Source organism: Gymnogyps californianus, chromosome 5 (assembly GCF_018139145.2).
Source record: "Gymnogyps californianus isolate 813 chromosome 5, ASM1813914v2, whole genome shotgun sequence".
NCBI lineage: Eukaryota > Metazoa > Chordata > Aves > Accipitriformes > Cathartidae > Gymnogyps > Gymnogyps californianus.
In genome coordinates, this window is record NC_059475.1 from 27732357 (window position 1) to 27753783 (window position 21427).

At 44.8% G+C, this 21427-nt stretch overlaps 1 protein-coding gene across 6 annotated transcripts in view; it reads left to right on the plus strand.

Annotated features, from left to right (window-relative positions):
• The window catches only part of AMBRA1 (autophagy and beclin 1 regulator 1), a 139062-nt gene extending 118122 nt beyond the window's left edge, over positions 1 to 20940 (plus strand). For 5 of the 6 annotated variants that reach the window (XM_050897085.1, XM_050897088.1, XM_050897090.1 and 2 more), the window contains 3 exons: positions 8838 to 8930; positions 10555 to 10748; positions 19342 to 20940. In XM_050897085.1, coding sequence (XP_050753042.1) covers positions 8838 to 8930; positions 10555 to 10748; positions 19342 to 19832 — 778 coding nt within the window. In that variant the 3' untranslated portion in view covers positions 19833 to 20940. The remainder of the gene's footprint in view (positions 1 to 8837; positions 8931 to 10554; positions 10749 to 19341) is intronic. The other variant, XM_050897089.1, reaches the window with a different exon arrangement.
• Positions 20941 to 21427: the final 487 nt, after the last annotated feature.

Sequence of the window (21427 nt, forward strand, 5' to 3'; positions counted from 1 at the left end):
CATGAGAAAGGGAACTTGGTACAGAGCTCAGTGTTAAAGAAACTTAACCTGCTGCTTACCAGTTTGTGTACTATTTCACTGGGCTTCTGCAGGTCCTTACTGGTTCTCATATTGGGTAGCAGTCTTTCTAAAAGCACTGCCACATACTCTAAGAACAGTTACCAAATGCTTCACTTATATCTATTCAGATCACACCTGCTGCCTTTTCTTCCTTTACTTTTTTCTAATTCTATCTACAAAAGCAATTAAATTTCATGCAAGCAATTATTTGACTTACTGCCTACTGCATGTGGCTCACTCTTTCATTGTTTTCATGTATCTTCCTTTTTTCTCTTTGTTATATTACTGTCTTTAAGGATAAAAGTTACGCTTAGGAGAGAGTAATTGTCAATTTAAGTATGGCTTTCTTTTTGAAGAATGCTGCAAAGTTGGCTTTTTTGGCCTTTTGATACTTCCTCAGTTTTTTGTAACATGTTAAAAATCAGGTGTGAATGGCTCAAAAAAGTTAACTTTTTTTTTTTAAATTATTATTTTCTTAATGAGTGCAACTAGCTGCTATGTCTGGCTTCTTTTCTTACTCCCTAATTGCTTAAGTACCCTTCGATATATTTTTAAGTGGCGACTTCAGAGAGAAAATTCAGTATCTCGGCCACTTTGAGTCGTCATTGATTTTTGTCCTTATTCTCACTGATGAATAGACCTTTTTTTCATTCCAGTACCATTTTCCTCCCTTTTATTTTTAGATTGTCTTTTCCCTCCTTGGCAGCACCAGTCCATCCTGCTTTCTTATAGCTTTTCTTTTCTCAGCAGGTCTATACTAGACCTTCCTTGTTTGGTTGTTTACTCTCTTGGCTTTCCAATAAGATCATCTTTAATTTTCTGGTCTTTGATCCAGTTTATTTGTGGAGTTTCATTTGTTGTCCCTTATGCCTGTGTTTTCTAGCAGGACTGTAGTGAATCCAGCTAGCAAATAAAGCAGCCAACTTTTTCGTCATTTTCTTTCCCTTTTTTAAATCCTCAAGCTATCTGGTTTTGTAAATGATCTCAACTCAACGGCTACAAACTGTGAGTAATTGGAGTAATAATTGTGGATTTGGGTTTTTTGACCCTTTTTTTTTTTTTTTTGAGCAAGTTTCCCCTGTGTGCTAAACAGAACACTTTTTAGTTGGCTAATTTCAGAGCTGCTGAAGATTAAAAATATAAAACCTGGCTTGCCCTGTGGATCTGATTGAGATTAGACCAAGCCAAGATCTTGGTTCTGGAGCTTGGCAGCTTTGTGTGTGCACATCGCGATGTTCTATTTAAAAAAAAAAAAAAAAAAAAAAAAAAAAAAAAAAAAGCATTGCTATGCTTGCTAATTTTAAATATTTATTTTGAAGTTGATTTCTCCCATTCTAAATGCTTTTTCCTGGTTTAGTTTGTTGGCATAAGAGCTACAAAACAAGGCTACTTCGAAGTCGCCTTTGAATCAAGGTAAATATTAGTTTCTGCTAAAATGCTAGTGAAAGTTCAAAGAAGACTAAAGAGTGACTTTGGGCTCGAGACTTGTAGCAGTTTAAGATGTTTAAGGCCTTAGAAGGCTTAAGCAATTTGCGCTCCCCCGAAGACTCCTAACATCCTAAATTGTCTAAGCCACTGGAAGAGCTGATAGATCATAAACAGCTTAAGATATTCTGAGGGTTCAAAGCTTATTTGGAGTATAGTCTGCCTGTAATCACTTTAAGCAATTAACAAGCCTTTAGGTTTTTTTAAGCAAGTTATCCATCTTTAGAGCTTGGTTTAAGGTGATACCAAACTAAATTGTTCTTATTTAAGGAACTTAAAGCTCCGTGTTCGGGAATCTGTTATTTATCTTCCAGAGGATCCCTACCTGCTACTTGGTGTGGTTGGAGCCAGATAAGTGAAGGATATCATAGAATACTGGCAAGACTTTGAGTGAGAAGAAAATCAGTGAAAATTCAGGAAATTCTTATTTGGTTTATTTCTACCTTGTTTATTCCAGGCTATTTCACCTGGATGGTATGTTCTTATTCACATAAACATGGATGTTTAAAATAGTGCTAAAACTACTGTGTAGTGCAGTATATCACATGCAAAAATCTTACCAGCGTTGTAGGAGCAAATCTTAGCTCTGGGCCCACCTTGCTTGAGTGTTTTGTCCACTGCTTACAAATATTTTGCATTTAATGGTGGCCTCATTATGTATGAGTATGCCCCCTACAAATTGGGATATATCTCTTCTACATGTCAAAGTAGCTGATGTCTAGTTACAACATCAGTATTACGGGAGTCACGTTCAGGACTAAAAGGGTTCCTCTTGTTCTCTCAGATGCGAGTTACAACTTCCTATGTCACGCTGAGAGTGGTGTAAAAAAGCTATGGGAAAAGCTGCTTTAAAAAACTGCTGTGGCATTTTGGTAGAAGAATTGGCATGGGCATGAATGCTGTTTGTGAGGGACTTCTTTTGTCTTTATTCTCAACACAGGTTTTGCTGTGTAGCTTTGTGTCCCTTAAGGGCAGCACGCTCAACCTCAGTATTGGTTCTTGAGTCCCAAGATAATCGAACATCCAAATTTTCATACAGAACTCTCTCCTTCTGCTCTGTCATTGTCTTGGTGCTTAAGTTTCATTTATCACTCCTGTTGAATGTGTTGGAAGACTGATTCTTAATTTAAGACTTTCTCCCTTGGAATGTAAGACAAATTCCTCTTAAGCTTTCTGTTGGTGTGTCCTCCATGTCATGAGGCTGCTCATCTGCTACATGCAAACTGCTAGACAGGTATGTTACAAATGCTGACTCCTGGAAGTCACTTGGATTTTAGCTGTAGTGACCCTGTGGATCAGAAGAAACCATCGTACTTGTGTTCTTCCTCCTGTGTTAATCTCTCTTCTCTCTCTCTTTGAGGTATCTAACAGCTTAGCTGACAGATGACTCGCTTCCTTAGCTGCGATGTCACATTTTTGCCCAGGGAAGATGACTGTTAGAGGTGTGCCTTCTATCTAAAACTTATCTGCTGGCTGCAAGAGCCTGGACTGTATCCAGCTTTAGTTGCCTGCTGGTGGGCAGAACAAACTTGTGCACGTTCACACTGTTGAGACAGAAAAGTGTTATTAGCTATTAATGCCTCCAAATTTATAAGGCTGACCTCATTTAAATGGTGTGAGTTTGAATAGAGCTTCTTCAAAAATTCCACTGTTTAACCTAGCTGGCAGGACTACACAATCAAATAAATGGGGCCAGTCATCTTGCATAGTGTTCCGAGTTGAGTTGGCATCCTCCCTGAAGCAGGCACGCGGCTACCAGCTGCACCAAGCTGCTTGCTGTCCTGCTTCTGCAGTAGGTGTCAGGATGTGTTTCTGCATGGTTGCTGGTTTCCAGGCAGGCAAAGCTTGCAGGATTCGGGAAAATTAGCGGACTGTATCAGTATAGGGAGTAAAAATGCACCTGCTGCTAGTTGCGGAGAAGGGGTGACCTTTCCATTGTTCCTCTGAATGTGATGAACAGGATCATTTCATAGGTTTCTTAAATATCTGTGTGGTTGTTAATCGTAAACTGCAAATCTTGTGTTCTGTACGACTTACCTTGTTAGGAATTCTTGTACTTGGTCTCATGCTTTTCCCCTGGCTAGTCATACATGGGCTGTACTCCGGGGGTGTGCTCTGAGAGAGTCCAGTGCCAGTGAAGCTGCCACCTCTTCCTTGGTCAAAGGGAATTACTGTCCAGCAGAGCTATTCCAGGAATCCCGTTTGCTAGTTCCATACAGTTTGCACTGCAGCCAGTTTTCACTTGGATTTGTCTCTGCACGTGGTTCATCGCCTGCACAGAAAGCTAAATATTTATGAAGTAGAGTGTTAGAAATGATTGTTTTCCTATCCAGGCAGCTGCTGGGAGTGCCAAACTTTGCCTTGTACTGACAATACTGTTGCCTAGCTAATCATGGGAGCCAGGGATGGGCTTGCTGTGCTGATCATCACATGCCAGCAGAAGAGATAATGAGCTGCTGACAAGGATGCATCTGGAATCCGGCCAAACATTGCATTGCGTGAGATACCATGTGCTGCCGCTTCCTTCCCAAACAAGGACAATGGATTCCTGTTCCTTGGCATAGTGTCACCTTGCTCTCTGTAGCTCACTCTATATTTCCTTAATACAGTTTCAATGGTTTAAGAATGACAAGTTGACACAAAGGGAGGAAAGCACATCTTGGGGAATTCAAATCCTTTGTAAACTAACCTGGTTTTGTATGCTTGCTCTTAGTGATCCTGAATGGACAGTATATTTGAGAAATTGGCTTTAAAGAGTAATTTCTTTTGTGGAGAAAGCAAACCTCGGCAGCATGAAAATCAGATATTCACCTAGCTGTGTGCTCCATGGCATCACTTTGCAGCTAGTCTTCTCCATGTTGGGCTTGCCACAGTCTTCATGGTAGTAATGGGGTTGTGCTGATATTTTTAGATGGGATTGCAGGCAGCAATGTCTTAATCAAAATTTAATTCCGTGCTGTAGCAGGCAAGTGTGCTACTGTTGGGCCTTTCCATGTGGCAGGATTTGAAGGAGGAGAGCAGTGCATTTGCCCATTGCTGCTACCTTCTTCAGTATTGGGGATGGTTTAAGTGAAAAGACAGCCAGTGTTATTTATGCCTTCCTGGACATGCATACCCTTCTTCCAAATTTTTTTTTTTTTTTCTTGCCATCTTTCTACTGAGCTGTATTGTTAGGTAGAGTTGGGGAACTTTTGGCCTAATCCCTCTTCCTCTTCAACTCCCAATTTTGGATATGCCACCTGGGGGGTTACCCAGATGTCTAAGTCGTTTTGTGCTGACCTGTGCTTTATCAGTTTACTTTTCAAATACTGGTTAAGCCAATGCAGTAAATCATATTTCAGCTTTCTTGTCATGTATGAGTAATTTTGTCATTAATTCCTAGAACTTGGTCCTAGTTTCTTCAGGGGGACATACCTGAGCTGTGTAGGTAATACCTCCATGTAGAGGGAGAGGCTGGGCTGCCTAAGTTGTTGGCTCTCTGTACTTAGCAGGCTCCACTCTGAATCCTTATTTGACTTTCAGCAAAGCATGCAAATCTGTGCCCTTCATCCTCTCCAAGCTCGTTAACAATGTGAGCTGGACACAGGCGTGAAGGAAAAGTCCATCTCAGAACAGATCCCTGCTGGGAAAGCCAGGCTGTGAGCAGCTCTGTATCTAACAAAGCTAATGGAAATTTCCAGGGAGGGCTTAGAGAGCTTAGTGACAGCCATAAAAAGGAAGAAAATAAGAACTTGACTAAGTGGACTTCACTGTCCATGACTGACGCAGTGTGGAGAATTGCAATTTTTCACTCTGAAGCCCTGGGCAACAAATGTCCTCCTTGCTGCACCCACATCCAAGTGGCAACATACTCCATGCTACACAGAGCTTTTACCTTATGCCTTGGAAAATGTAAAGTGCTTCCAGCATTTCCATGTCTGGAGTTTGATGGAGCAAAAGTTAAATGCTTACATTACCTGAAAAATATTCATTTCTCCAGTGTAAGCTCTGCTTCTGTGAAGTGAATAGTCAGGCCTTGATTTGCAAATCTCCTGGGAAACGTGCTGTGAAAGGCTTGCTAATTTACAAAATTCAAGCAATATTTTGCAATGGGCGTTAAAAAACCTTTAGGCTTTCTGAAAAGGGAGATTGCACTGTTTTAAATAGGTGTGCTTAAACCAGTGCAAATCTTTAAGCTTAATTGAAAATCTGATTTAAACCAAGGTAATTGTGGTTGTCACACACATCTTGTTGTGTACTTAAGTTGGTTTAAGGTGCCATTATGTGATCAAGTTTCTAATGCAGGCATGTTCTTAAAACCGGCACTTAACACATACAATAGCCGCATTTCTTTGATGAAATCTTTGCTTATTAAGAAGGGAAGTTATGATCTTCATATAAAAGATAGTGCCTAACCAGTTCCCTTTGTTAAGTTCAGACATTTGTTTTCTCCACTGTACCTTGATGCAGTCTGAAACATCTCTTCTGTACCCTCAATCATCCAAAGGCTGGAAGACCTAAGTGGGAGCAAGCTGGATATTGGTATTACAGCTGTGGAGAGGCAGATGAGATGCAGATGCATGCAAAAGAGAACAAAAACGTGCTAAGGGTTTTATTGCTTCAAGTCTTTTGCAAGAGGTGGAGTTGGGAGAGGATAAGTTGGTTAGCTGACCCTGGTGGGGGAAGAGTCTGCTGAAGGGTAGCTGTGAGGTTGCTCGCTGCTGCAGTAGGGAGTGCCAGCTGTTTATTCTGAGCCACTTTTCTGGCCCTGCAGGGAGACGTGCGCAGTCCCAACTAAAAAACCAGGTTAAAGTGGCGCTGAGGATCTTGAACTCCCATCGTGGCCAAGTCTAGTGACCTTGGCTTAAGCCTGTTCGTCAGTGTTCCGAGAGTCAGCAATGGGAGCAGTGGCACCAGCTGCTACAGGTCCTCCTTCTGGGAAAGGAGAGGCAAGTCCTCGATTCTCTGGCAGTAAGTGAGTAGCTAATAGGACCCTGGCAGTGAAACTCAGTTGATAAATGGCAGTATTTAAAACCAATGTGCAAAGTCATGTATTAAATGGAATGGCTATTGATTTCGCAGTCCAGGGAAAGGTGCAGATTGACGGCGTGGAGTTAGAACGGACTTTCCTGTCCAGCAACCTGAGTGCACAGTAGTGAGCCTCTGCAGAATGGGTAGGAGCAGGGATGGGAGTTTTTAACCTGGTGTACTGCATGTCAGCCTGGTACCATCATGCTTTTGTAGAAGTGAGATGAATCAGACTCAGATGTGTGTGTGTGTGCACGCAGGAGCTGAGCTTTCTGTGTAGCGCAAGAACACAGTGTTTGGGGGAAGAGAGGAAACACAGTATTGCCAACTCACATTTTGGCCTAGGGAAAGCTTTGCAGTCTTCTAGTTTCTAGAGCTGGCAAAGACAAGTAGGGCACACGGAGCACCTTGGCGAGGAATACCAGTCGTGTAGGTGGCTGTGGGGACCACGCCTGCACTTTGGAAAGCATGAAGAAGTGTGGAAGGAGGGGGAAAAGTGCAGACAGCAAAGTGTGACAGCTAAGTCTCAGTATGCTAGGCAGGGGATGGAGCATCCAGAGGGACTGGCACAGTTTTAGTGACAGGTTACCATCTGTCAATAAACTCTGAAGCCTTTGTAAATCAGCATCTCCCTGGCAGCTGCTTTCATGGGGTATAATGCAGCACAGGGCTAGCTCAGCACGGAAAACAAAAAAAAGTGATGACTGATCACTTCCTCTAGACTCTGTGCGTGGTTTTGTTCACCTAATTTTCTCCAGCTTTCACCTGTGGTCCCAACCTGGGGCGCTGTCACCCCAGCAGCCTAGCCCAAGGCCTCCAGCACACACAGCTCTCCCATTGCAGCACATCTGACCTGCAGCGTCCTCTAAGCTGGGGTTCTTGCCAGTTCTGCTGAGGCATCTCGTTACAGGGACAACAGCTTTTGTATATACATGAAACACCATGTTTGTGCGCAAGCCGTAACCAGCTACTTGCCCCGAATCCTTCCTTCAGATTGTGGGACTACCCTCAAGCTCTGAGACTGCCTGCAGTGTGATGCTAGTCCAGCCTTTCAGACACAATTCCCTTTTGTCTGCAGAGAACCTTTTTTTCGCTTTTTTTACTCGCCTTGTGGTGACCAATGCACAGCACTGTTAACTCTCCGCCTAGCACCATCAGGGGCAAATCTGCAATCCAGCAGCCATGTGGTGGTACACAGCACTGTTTCGAAACTCCCAGGCCAGCTCACAGGGAGCTGGCGTGTCAGCATGGCATGGCAAAACACTGTACAGAAAGTCTCTTCCATGGCAGTGCAGCCTGTAGTGCTTCTGGAGGTGGGATGCAGCAGTAGGTGGGAGATCTCCATGCTGCCTTGGACTGCACAGTGTGTGCCTGTCCTCTGACATTTCTGTGTGGCACAGAGTAAGCTGGATTCGCTCTTATCCTCTTCCAGTCTAAGAGCTGTTGGGCCTTAGAAATAGTGGGAGATGAACTTACAGTGTTATGATTATGGTGGTTTAGTTTCTGTGATTGCCGGTAGTCTTCAGCAACAATGTGATGATTAGCAATACATTGTTAACCTTGCCTGTTCCTGTGAAGTGATTAGCCAGCCCTGGCTTCGCATATCTTTTTGGGAAATGCACTGTGAAAGGTTGCTAGAGCATTGGCTGTTCTGTTAAACTTAGTAGCATTAGCTGTAAAATTCAAGTTTTGGACTTTTCCAACACACAGGTAGTTGATCCAGTACAAACTCTTTTGTGGAAACTTACTAAAATATCCTCTACATCTGCCCTTGCTCCACAGTGACTGTCAGTGAGAGGGCTGCATAGAGATTTATTTATAGGTAGAATGAGAACCATTTGCAAAGAAACTTAATGTCAAATAAGAGCAGTGTTTTACTCGCCATTACCTAGTGCAGGAAATGCTGGCAGGCACCACAGAGAGAATTGGCCTTCCCATTCCAATTCTTTGTTTAGTCACTTGGAGTTAGGATAACCTGATTTTATACAGACAGTTGTATGTCTTCATTTCCTGAAAATTTCTCTGCTCCTGTTGCTGTGCCTCAGTGCTAATATTGAATGGAAATGAACAGAATATTCCAGAGCAATCTAGGTAATGCAGTGCTCCATGTTTGCAAGGCTGTTTATGGTGATGAGCCCTTCTAATGAAAACATGAACTGAGCTAGATCTGCAGTTTCTGTAAGGCAGGAATCAACACTGTCCTTCGTGTTGTGGGGACGTAATGTGTGCTGGCTGGAATAGTGTCCTGCCATAATAATATTTTTTTCCTTCTTTGGTGTTTCAAGGGCCTTAAACTCTGGAGTTGAATACCACTGGGACCAGCTGAATGAGAACGTCTTCGCTGTGCATTCCAGCAGCAGGAGCACTGAGCGGCCTGGGTGAGTCTCCTGGGTGGTAGGTTAGAGACAACTGACCCTTTCTGCTGCTTTGGTACATTTGACAGCACCACTTCTTCTTTGTTCCCTTAGCACTGGCAGATTTATGCAATTTTTTATACCTCTGGCACTGCCTAGTAGGGCCACCTGGCCTGCTTACTGGAGTAAGTGACATTCAGTGCCCAAAAGTGCTGCCAGTGATAGTGAAGTACATGTGTCATCCATGGCCTCAGTAACATCCTTGAGCAAGCTGCGGGAGGAACATGTGGGGCTTGATGCATCAAAAACACCATGCAAAGTAAATGGCCTTTGGAGGATAACTGAAGAACAGGGGGGTTTCACAGAGATGGGTGCAAATCCGTTGGCCAGTCCTGGTGACTGATTTTCATCCCTTTGGTTTCTGGTCGTGGGACAGTTGTTTCTCAGCAATAAACTCTAAAAATAAAGCTAAATCCCTTGACAGCCCTATTGGCTGCTTCATCCAGTCTGTCTGGTGATGCACGCATTAGTTATTCTAAACATGAGGGTGATGCTGCAGTCCCTTGCTTCTTGTCCCAGTGAAGAGTACTTCTTAAGCCAGCTGTTCTCAGCAAGAGGGTATCAGTCTTGTTTCTGAATTGTGAGCTCCAGGATCCCAAGGAAGTTATGAGCTGGTGTACAGGGCAATGTCTGTGCTGTCCTACAGCCTTGGACTGATTGAGAGTGAAAAATAAGCAGTAGAGATTCTTTACTCTGCCATGTGAGTGGATATTGCCACTACTTACGTTTTTTGACAGCACATATCAGTCTTGCATGATAGGCTTAGGAGCAGCTTGAAGGCAGAAATACTGCTCAAGAATGAACTAGCTCAAAGAGAGAGCAAGAAAAGTGTGGCAGGTTTCAAAACCTTATGAAAAAAGGTTGTGAATGCAGCAATCGTTCCTAGAATCTCTTTACCATTCCCAGCACTTACAGCCAGAGGTCAGTTTTGGAAAGAGCATCCAGGCATTGTCAAGATTCAGCTCTTGTAGCGTCATACACTTCAACTGTTCAATTCTGAGAAAAAGCTAATGAGCCTTGAGGCGGTTCCTGTTGTTTGCTCTTGAGAACAGAGAATTTCTCTTGTCCGACTGGAACGGGCAGAAATGCCTGCTGGTGTGCATTCATGTGTGATGCTGACAAACTAGGAGGTCCAGAGTAGGGAAGGGATAGAGGCTGCGTCCTTGGGAGTTAAAACCGCCCTGCCGACGTGCAGAGGGAGGTTGTGTGTGTGTTTATGGTGCTGCACTGCATGTCGTGTTGTCTACTCAACTCAGTGACCCCGAGACAGAGTTGTTCTGCAGGCTTAGTGATGCTGCAGGGATATCTATCTGTGCCTGTCAGACACGCTGCTTCTGTGGAAGGGTGAGTGGACTGTAAGACTCTGTTGGCTTAAAATTCAAGAGACCGGCCAGCTGAGGCTGGAGAGGGGTGTCTGTGTGTGTGTAAATAAGTGCAGGTCACAATTCCCTCCAGCCCCATCTGCACAGTGGCTAGCAGGTGCCTGGTTGGAGTGGAGGCAAGAAGAGGCTCAGGTGGATGCTTCAGTCTCGCTGGGGCACATTGCCTCCAAATGGTCCTGGTCTTATTTGTTTTTCTCTCTTTTCAGAACCAGCAGAGCCACATGGAGGACAGACAGGGACATGGGCCTGATGAATGCCATAGGCCTGCAACCCCGAAACCCCCCTACCTCTGTGACTTCGCAGGGTACCCAGACCTTGGCGCCTCAGCTGCAGAATGCCGAGACTCAGACAGAGAGGGAGGTACAGGAGCAGGAATCCGCCTCTGCAGGGACTGGGGAAGGTAGGAGCTCAAGCAATGATTTATGTGACAGAGCTTGCCTGGTGAGTGAGGAGTTTCCGCATAGGTTCCACATCCTGTCAATGCATTTGGACAATCCTGTTATCTCTTCAGCAAAGATTTCTCCAGCCTAATTTGCCTGTAGCCAGGCCAGGATGATCAGGAGGGTGAATCTCTGTCCATATGAATAGAGAAGGTGTCTTTTTCACATACTTTTAGAGGGCAAAATGAACTCTTCTCCAGATCATTGTGTCTTTGTAGAATCAGCTGTACTGGCATCACTCCTCACAAATCTCCTGAACTCTAACCATCAGTAAGGCTGCAAACTGCTAAGGATTATCCTTTCTGCCTCTGTGTTAGAGCTTAACTTGGTCCTTCATCCTCTGTATCTAAAACCTGTGCAGGCTTCACAAGCTCAGCATCTGGATACCAAATAAAATACTGTAAATCACTTCTCACAAAGCAGGTATGAGTATTCTGTAGTCTGATCGATGAAGGCTGTGATGAGTGTCCAGCTCAGCTATTCAAAAATGTCTCTAGTGTTTTCCAGTCCAGGAAGACTTACCAGCATGTAAAGAGCTGGAAGCAGCTGATGTGCAATTCCTATGTGATGATAAAATCACTGATCTTTTGCAAGCATGGTGATTTTGCCCAGGCTTCTTGTCTCTGTACTGTAGCATTGTGCTTGAATCCAACTCTGACGGCTTGGCTAGGAAGGAGTTGGGCAGTATATACAAAGGAAAGACAGAGAAAATCAAGGAGACAGTTTTGAAGGTGTTGGTTCATGATGAACCCACTTGGCTTTGGGAAGCAGCCCATGACATGCCTGTTTGTGCCTGTATGCTTACTTGTGCTCTGTCACTCTGAAAGACGCTTTTTGGCATGTAACTCTTCCACAGTTTCTGTTGTGCAGCATCCAGCGTGTGTGATAAGGCTTTGTGTTTCTCTGATCTCGGCTCTTCTGTTCAAAGCTAAGTGGCAAATTCCTGACCTGTGGAGTTTCCCATCTGCTTATCTCAGCAGAGCTGGGATTAACCTCTCTGGAAGGTTAGTACAGTTGAGGGCATGTGAATAAGGCTGAAATGTAGGATGTCTGGACAAATGCTGAACTTGTGAGAACTGGTTCTTCCACTGAATGTGGTATGCAGACTAAGAACAGGGTACAGTGTGAGACCTTCTTGCATCAAGGCCATGATGGCTGATGCTGCAGGCTTGGGGGTCTTTCTCTGCGCTGTTAAACCAGTGGAGTTCTCCAGTGCTGCTTCTCTCTGCTGCTGTTCTGCAATCATCTGAAGGTTTCATTATCTTTCTTTCTAAATAACCTTTCAATTTTCAGATCTAGATCATGGTTTTTAACTAGACCATTAATGAGATGGGGGAGGGTTGTCCTTTACCAGTGCCTTGGGCAGGGTATCTCTATAAAGGAGCAAAACATGTAGCATTTGGAAGAAAAGGAGTGTAGATAACAAGCCTAGGACAGAGACTTCTCTTTGTCTCCTTTTCTTGCTTGGAAGAAGATTGGTGGGTTCCACATCTGGTGTGATTTCTGGCTCAGACGCTGACTTATTGCATGTCCCCTTGCAAGTGGCCTCACCTGCAAAATGGGCTGTCATGCTCCTGTCTACTATATAAGGATCTTTAGAAGAAAGGGGTTATTCCAGTATGGACGTATGCGCTGGAGATGAGCAAGGCGGTCTTACCCTGTAGTTGATCAGTTCTTGTGCCAGTTGCATCCTCAGTGGAAGTTCCTCTGCGAAGGCTCAAGAGCAGCTCAAAGCAGGGAGCTGTCAAGAGATTAACTATCAGGAGCATGTAGGATCCAAAAAACCTCTGTAATCCATGACAGAGTACAAGGACCTATCATGAAGCAGAAAGACCAATTTTCAGCTGCTGTTACCAACACCTCAACCAGTCAGCCAGGGACTTGTGGCATCAGTGATCTGGTTCATTCAAGAGTCTTTGTGCTTCACGTTATACTTGAGCCCCATTGCACTGCTTGTGGCATTAAGGTTACTGTATTTCCAGCATCATAAACTCTTGTGATGCTCGTCCAGTGTGTTCAGGCAGGCTAGATTAGATGCTGTGTTGCTTTTCTGATGGTTAATTTGCCCACTGTATCTACCATAACTCTTTGCCTGTTGAAAAGGAAACAGTGTTTCCTAATAGCAGGATCTAGATGTCAGGGACACTAAGGAAAAAAAAAAAAAGGAAAAAATGTGCTACCAGCTACCACTAACTTGGTGTGTGACCTAGGGCAAATTATTAATCATCTACCAAATGGGAATAAATCTTCCCATAGTACAGTACACCAGGGACTGTGAAGATTAATTAGTGTTTTGTATGGGGCTTTGAAGATGTAAATCACTACGTAAAGGCTTAGCAGTATTATCAGCAGCAGAATGGATAAATCAGATATGATTCTGAGTAATGTAAAGGAACGTGTTTTAGTTGTCACCTTGTCATAAGGGGGAAAAAACCAAAACAAAACCAAAAAAACCCCTTGAATGTTAAAAAAAAAAAAAAAAAAAAAAAGTAAAAGAAAGGCTAGCGCTACCCCCAAGAGTGGGTTTTTGTCCTATGTCCTGTCAGCCCCACTGTTGTGGGGAGTTCTGGCTCAGGGCATTTCTTGCAGATATGTGCTTACTGTACAAAAAAAAAGTATGCAGAATTGCATCAGAAATCTAATTAAGCTCTGTGCGGGTATAAATAGTTTCCTTTTCTCATGCAAAGCTCTGCGGGGACTTTGCTGTTCTGATTATCTTTCTGCCTCTTTTGGAGGAATGAGTATATGATGACTTTATTAGAAGTGAATCCCTTTAATGTCTGTATCTTTTTGTTTTGCAGCAGTTGATAGCTGCCTTGTGAACTCTGCTCCCAAGCCAACACATAAACCAAAGGAAGTTAGAGTTGAGAGGAAACTAGGAGAGGTACCAAGAAATGCCTAAAACAGTGTTTCAGCTGTCTCCTACTTTCTTTTAAGCTGATGTAGTGGAAATTGTGATGGAGTTGTAACTTTGAGGCACTCTTAATTAGAAAGTCTGTTGGGAGTTATACTATGCTTTCCCTTGCAAATGGGCAAGCATGATAGGGGAGGGATCTGTATTCAACTGGCAAATTAAATGTCACTTAAAAAACAACAAAAATTCCTAATGATATTTAACGGCCCAAAGCTTTAACCTTTAGAAATTGTAATTCTAATTCCAAACTGGGTCAGGTTGTGGCTGCCACTTGTTCAGGCTGCTGGATCTGTGGAGTAGGGTGCAAGTGACCCTAACTGTCAGGGACTGCAACTGTGCGAAAGGTGCTGCAGGCTGAGGGAAAGGGACCTTTGCAGAGTTTCAGGACACTTATTTGATTGTGTGCCCATGCTGTCCTCTGGCTATTGACACTATATCAATACATCTTTCAGGTAATCCAGTTGCTTAAAAAGAAAAAAATAACCCACAGTCAAAAAAAACTTGATGGAAATAACTGAAAGGCAATTGTAATCTCAGTTCCTATCATTTGCATTGTCTTTGGGGCTTAAAATTCAGATAGCTAGCTCAATGCTCATTGTGCAAGTAGGCACGTGTTATGAACTACTGAAATTGTAGCCGTCGGAAGACTTGCTGTCAGCGGATTTCTACTTTGCCTGTCTTTGGGAGAGCAACATACTGACTACTGCCATGCCATATACAGTTTTTAACCTATTTGGTTGAAGTGTTTCTCACCAGCCAGTACAAATTTCTGTCCCATCCAACGGCTTTCAGAGGTTGCAGCAGATACTTTTGAGAGGGAAAAGGGTTGTAAAATGAAGGCTTGGGTTTGTGGGATTCAGTCCCTTCAAACTGTTAGTAGTGAGAAGACAGCACATGCAAGTGAAACTTTCCTGGTATAAGCAAAGCATCCTGAGGATGCCTAAGGAGCACTTATAAGCAGAGTCAGTGTGTCTGCACGTGATGTAACTTATTTAATCTGAGACGTGTGTCAGGGGGCTGCATGGGCAGGAATACCCTGTCCCCAGCCGAGCCTCATGAATGCTAAAAAGAAACATGTTGTTTTACGTTAGCTGAACACATTCTTGAAATGCTCTTGTCAGATGTGATGTGACTTTTGTGCGATTAGTGTGGAAATGGGAACTAGGACACCAGGGATCAGCTTCCAGATCTGCCTCTCATTCTCCAAGTAGAAACGTGGGTAGATCCCTTAGCCTTTCATCTGCCCGTCCATCTGTAAAATGTGCGTCATATGTCCTATAGAACTGCAAATTTCGTTTTCTCTTTAAAGCCCTCTGAAAAGCACTACTTAAAAAATAGAATCGGGTTCTAGAAGCATGTACTATGCAAGCCTTTACAGTGTGAGCTACTGCAAGTACCTAGCTCTCTTGGGATTAAATTATGGGGGCTACTTTAAAACTCTCAGTACAAAAATAAGTTTCACTCATGCAAATCACCAAGATGAGATATTGCTAAGAAATTTGTTACAAGTCAAAGCAGTTGTGTCTTTTCTGAGTTCTGTGGAGTTGTTTGGATTAGCTACCTCAGAAAGGAAGTATGAACATGCTTCTGAGCTTGGTTGGGGAGAAAAGTAACTGGTAGTATTTCTTCTGGCACTAAAGGAGATGTGATTATTCATAGCTGGTTATGCTGTGCTGTGACCCTCCCTTTCCTATTCTTATGCAAGGAATGAATTAATTTAAAAATGCTGATATTTTTATCTTTGAGCATCTGAATTAGTGGGTCAGCTCACACCTTAGAGCTATTATTCCATGTTCTCTGAAGACTTAGATATCTCTGCAGTGCTTACTCTTAGTCCTAATTTTGAAGCTTTGTTTGCAAGTATGACTACTAACTACTGCTGGTTTTAGAAAGAGGAAAGCTGAAAACAGGAAAAAATTCAAGAGCGATGTCAGTATGTCACACAGCCACAGAGGAGCCTGATCTCATCCTTGCTTCTGTGGGCTTTGCTCTTTATCAGGTGTGTGCCGTCCATGCCCAGAGATAAACAAGTTGTACTCCCTGTAAATACTTCAGAGACCTCTTCATTTAAGAGTGGAAATGCTTCTGCCTTATGCCCAGCTCCATTGAAAGTTTGCCAGATGTTTCGCCTTTGTAGTCTTCTGTGTCAAACTCTTGTCTTGCTGGAGTAGTGTGGCAGAGGACTTCTAAAGACAGATGCTTTAGCTAGGGAGTATTTCGTTAAATGTTGGGGCCAGTCAGCTAGATTGACAGAAATCCCCTGATCTTTGGGATAATTACTCTCAAGAGTAATGTTTTGTGTCTGTGTTTGGGATAGATGGGGTTTTGGACCTCTGGAAAGGTCACTTCAGTTAGAGTAGAAAAGGTTTGTAGGAACACTGCACTGTGGACACAAAACTAATACTTGTATTGCGGAAGGGAACCATGAGTGATGCTTTTCTGTCCTGTCAGGACAGAACTTGTGTCCCTGTCCAGAAAAAGATGGAGACTCTGTCTCAAGATTGCTTCCTGCTCTGTGGTGGATTCTGATACAGAGACAGCCTAGGTGGAGGACGAATTGGCAGGTGTTCTGCTTACACTGGTACTTCACATAACTGTAGCTGGAGCTGGTTAGCTCAGTTTTCTAGGTTTTGTCTGTAGTGCTCTGGGAGGTTTTTCTATTTTTCTGATCCTAGAAGGTAGGCTTAGAAGAATGAGAGCTTAAGATAAAGGATTTTACAGAGCCTGGGAGATCAGAATGTAGTTTTGAACATAAAACGAGAGAAGAGGAATTGCCTTCTCCGTATGGACAATTAGATGTGCTGTCACTTGGCCTACTCCTGCACAAGCTCAGGTTCATGCTCTGGATATGCCTAAACCCTCTAGAGTCGGAAAAAAGTGTCACGAGTATGGGGTTTCTCTCTGTCCTGGTTTTGTTCAGCTGGTGGCACAGGGAATGGGGTTTGGCCACTGCAGCAAGTTGAAACTTCTAGCAGTGTGAGGTGTGGGGTCTATGGCATTGCTGTTGTTTTGTGTTAAGTGCCTGTGCGTGCACTCTGAACCTCCACCAAATGGAAGTTAGCTTATTTCACTTGCACTGAGTACTAATGTAGTCTGCATTGGCAGCCTGGTGAAAGAACGTGTGTGGGAGTCACCAGGCAGTAGAAACGGGCTGTATGTGAATCTGTGCTGTAGCTCAGCTCAAGGCAAATCGCTCAGGAAGCTTTGCTCTGAACCAGTCAGCCAAAGTCATTGTCAAAACCTGAGGGGGGAAAGGGGAGGACAACTCCCAAAGCAGAGATGCTTGTTGGCTGCTTGAATGGTGAGGCTCGCTTCTGGCCCTTGACAGGGTGTCTTTCTGGAATTTCCAACACTGCTGTATCTCTGTGCTTGTAATCTGAAGGCTCATGACTTGTTGATTTCTGCTGTGGCATCAGCCCTTGCCTGTTTTCTGAGCAAGCAGCTGCCTCAACTGGAAATTCAGCCATGGCACATGGTAATTAAGGGGCAGGGAAGAGCAGGGGGTGCTGTGGCGTGTGCTGCCTGCACGGACTCCTCTGGTGAAGCACATGTTTGTAATGCTGAGGAGCATTGGCTGGGGATCCTTGCTGATTCGCTGTTCCAGTGCTCCTGTATTGGGCTAGTTTATAGTAAGTGATCTGTCAAAAGCACACTACCTGCTGTTTCAGGACTTGTGTAGATAGGGCTGGCTGGCATGTCTCTAAGCCAGGTTGCACATCTTGGCTTTCTCACGCTTCCTCTCTGGCCTGGCCAGATGGTTGGTAACGAAGTGCTTATGACTATGCCCTCAGAAGGAAGCGATGACTGAATCCAAAACCATGCTTCTCAAACCTTCCACTTACTTCTGCTCATGATTAATGCTTCAATATCCCCTGGCATGCGTGTTTTTCACAGTGAAGTTTCAAGTCTAATAGCTGCCTCTGTCTGTTCTCAGTCTTTGTGCTGGTCAGCCAGGTTCCTAGTTCATGCATCAACCATATCCTAGTTCATGCATCAGCTGCATCCTGAACAGGATTTCTCTGCTAGAGTTGTGGGTCAGGCTCTGCCCAGGGGGTATTCTTGCTTGCTCCTCTAGGCTCTGCTCCAGATTGTCGTGTGGTTGCTGATGTCTCTGTGGTCTCACTGATGCTCTAACCAAGGAGCTATGCAATTGCTGCGTGTATAGTGGATATAGCAGGCTTACTACATTCCTAGCAGAAAGGGACTTACTCTACTTGTGAGAATTAAATTTGCCCTTGATGTCCATAGTATTTCTACAGCAGGGCAGTATGTCAGCAGACTTGCTTGAGGATGAAATTAGCCGTACCGTGTGGTGGAGGAAGCTGGTGGTGTTTGATGCAAGTACCACTGAGCCCATGAGGAAGGAGAATAAGCTGTCACTGACTGACTGTGTAACATGTTAACAACTTTAACTATCTTTCTTTTTTTAAAAAATAACCTCTACGGTGGCATGGTGTAGACCATGCTGAATACCCCAGCTCCCATGCTGGATACATGATCTCCCCCCCACAGCCCCAAGCAGTTTTGTCTTCCTAGTCAATGTGGCATTTTGTTTTTTATTGTGTTTTAACTCCTGCCTACATCTAGCCTCGTTGACATTTGTGTTCATTTCTGTGGTGCCAGGAGAGCTCATAGCTTTCTCCTCTTCTCTAATCAGCACTGCGATAGCTTCGTGGAGCTGGGAGTGAGATTTATCTCTTTAATAAGAATCGCCAGGATCCCACTGTGGAATGATTCTAGCAGTTTATGATTACGGATTGTTTTCTCCAAACAGTCTGGCTAGGGTTTGTAGCAAAAGGAGGACACTGGGAAACAGAAATGGGCTGGACTTGCCTGCCGTGGGGATTTAATCTCCTACGTGGACTATTTTTCTGTGAGACTTTGTTCTTCAAAAGTAATCTTCAGCAACCAAGGCATCTGACGATGGTTCCCTCAGAGCTCAGTACAGCCTGACTATGAAGGGAAGGCTGTGAGATAGACTAGACAAAGACTCTAGATCTTAAGAGATGTTTTTTGCATTCTTCAAAAGATATCAGTCAAGGGGAGCAGGAGCCTACACACTTGATCTTTCCTTGATCATAGGTGATGTGGAAACACAGACCGTGTTCTATAGCTGCTGTCTGCTCTTGGCCAGCTGCCTATGTCCTCCCTGATACTGGGGAGATTGCCATCATGTCATCTGCCTGGGGTGTTCTCAAACAGGTGAAGTAGAAAAGGCCACAGGGCTCTCTAACACCATGGTGAAATGTTTGGTTTATTGCAGTGCAAACTGAGGTTTTTCTTCCTGCCCCTGTGGGACTGGCTGGACTGTCTCTGCAGCTGTGAGAAAACACACTGCCACTTTGACTCCTCTTTTTTCCCCACCTGTATGGCTAGATAAGAGCTGCTTCTCCAAGGCTTGGACATGCAAGTCTGTGAGGAATACCTGTGGGAGTGGCCAAGAGTTTCTTGACAGAGTTCAGTGCCTTTGTTTGGCGCTTCACCGGAAGTTACAGAAATAAAATGTTGGACTCCCTCTGGAACAAAACCTGTCTTCTGTCCCAGCACATGCACACTGTATGATGCATCTACCCAGCATGCTTTCTCTTTGTGTTGTCGTTTGCCATGTGCACCAAAGTTGCTTCTGCTTTCTCTTGCAGGTGAAGGTCCAGAATATGGGGCCAGTGGGGAGGATGCCCTGAGTAGGATCCAAAGGCTCATGGCAGAAGGTGGCATGACTGCCGTGGTCCAGCGGGAGCAGAGCACCACCATGGCGTCCATGGGTGGCTTTGGCAACAACATCATTGTGAGCCACCGGATCCACCGCAGCTCTCAGACTGGTGCAGAGTCCACCGGAGTTGAGGGCACATCAGCACAGCAGTCCACCTCACAGCAGCTGGCAGCCGAGCTGGAGGGACGGATCCTTTCAGAGTCTATGCAGCTGTCAGAGCATGGCCTGAGCCCGCGGACAGCCCCTAGCGGGAGTGAAGGACAAAGCGCTGGTGATCTGGACCTGCCAGAGCAGGCCCAGTCCTCCATGGACACTGAGGGACCAATTGAATACAGTGACCTAACTAATAATAACCATCTTCCTGACAGTACCAACTTCTATAGTAATGACAGCACCAGTGGGGAGTCGCGGAACAGGTAGAGATTGAGTTGTGTGTTGGTGCTACCCTTGTACTGCTCAGCAGAGACCTGTACCTCACAGCTGGCCAGGAGCTGGAAGAGTAGGGATGTGTGGCTCTGACAGGATGCTGGTGGTTCAGAGGGCTTCTCTATCCTGGGTGAGTGGGAAGGGATAAGGACTGCAAGGGAAGCCGTGGGGAAGAAAGCGTACTTAACTTCCAACATTCCCACTGCTGAAGAGTTAACAGGAATATGAACCATACTGGCTGCACATCATGTGGATTTTGAAGCCCCATGGGATCCCCTGAGCTCAGCCCTAACCCTGCAATTCGGTCAGTGTCATCCTTTGTAAAGCTTCTTTCCTTCCTTCCCTCTTTCCTGCCCTTTTATGCCCAGGGGCTGATCAGTAAAGTGAAGAAAGGGAAGGGGGCCTGCAGCATCCTTCTGGAGACAGGCAGGCCTGCTGGGCAAACCTGGGCATGATGCTCCAGCTCCGTTGCTGGAGTGGAGGAGTCTTCCAGGCCACAGTCCAACTCCGTGGCACAGCACTGCTCCCCCCTCAGAGTGCGGTGTTCTGAGACCCGTCCTGCCTGTGCTGTGGTCTTTTCTGGGAAGAACTGGGCTTTGCCAAAACCTGCATGGCTCAGGATCTGCTCCCAGGTGGGGATCTTTCCTTTTTAGAGAGTTAGTTTAGTACTTGGCAGGAACCTAAGCAGAGCTGCTGTAGAGATGGGACAGGGGCTACTGCTCTCTAGTCAGGATGCAGTTCACGCAAGGATGTTCTAAGCTGTGCCAATATTAACATGAATGAGCCATCCCAGTGGTTTCATGGTGCCAGGACTGAGCTACACTTCCTTGGCAGGGGGCAGGAAATGTCTTTCAGCTCCAGGCCAGGGTGTGAGGTATGAGTCTGTGATGTAAGGTGTTGCATGTGAAATCTTGACCTTGTACATGTAGTTTCTAGTGGAGAAATCAAGGCTCTGATATTTTGTTTTTAGTCTCAAATGTGATTTTCCTTTTCGTTTGTAACTCTCCATCCCTAGCAGGCTTGTGGAGGAAGGACAGGGAGAGCGTGAGTGCTAACGAGGGAAACACCAAAGATCAATGTCATTAAAATATGACAAACCCTTGCTTGACCTACTGTCTTCATTTGTGTGATGGTTGTCTCTGTGTTCGGCCTTGGGATAGGTACATCCAGCTCAGAAGCTCAAGGTAGCTTACAAATGTCAGATGATGACCACACCCTTCCCAGGAGGAAAGCAGGCTCAGCCTGTGAGTTGGAAGCCCAAAACTGGGAAACGGGGAGGAGCATTCGGGAGTCTTGATTGCAAATCACCTTTTAACCAGTCTGGAGATGAGCAGGCACTTCTGTGTTTCCCATCGTTCAAGTACTGCATTAGGGAGAAAGGGGAGCGTTTCTACTACCCTGCTTAAAAAGGTATGTAGAGATGCAGCACTGTTTATCTTAGGCAAGCAGAGAGTGGTCTGTCTTGCTGACCTCTCACAGCAGAAAAGGGGTGCAGTATCTGCCTCTTCTGGATAAAGGAATGCATGCCCCAGTGTTACTGCTCTGCAGTGAGGGATGCTTCCCCTGCTGTCTGAGCACCTGCCGGCAGC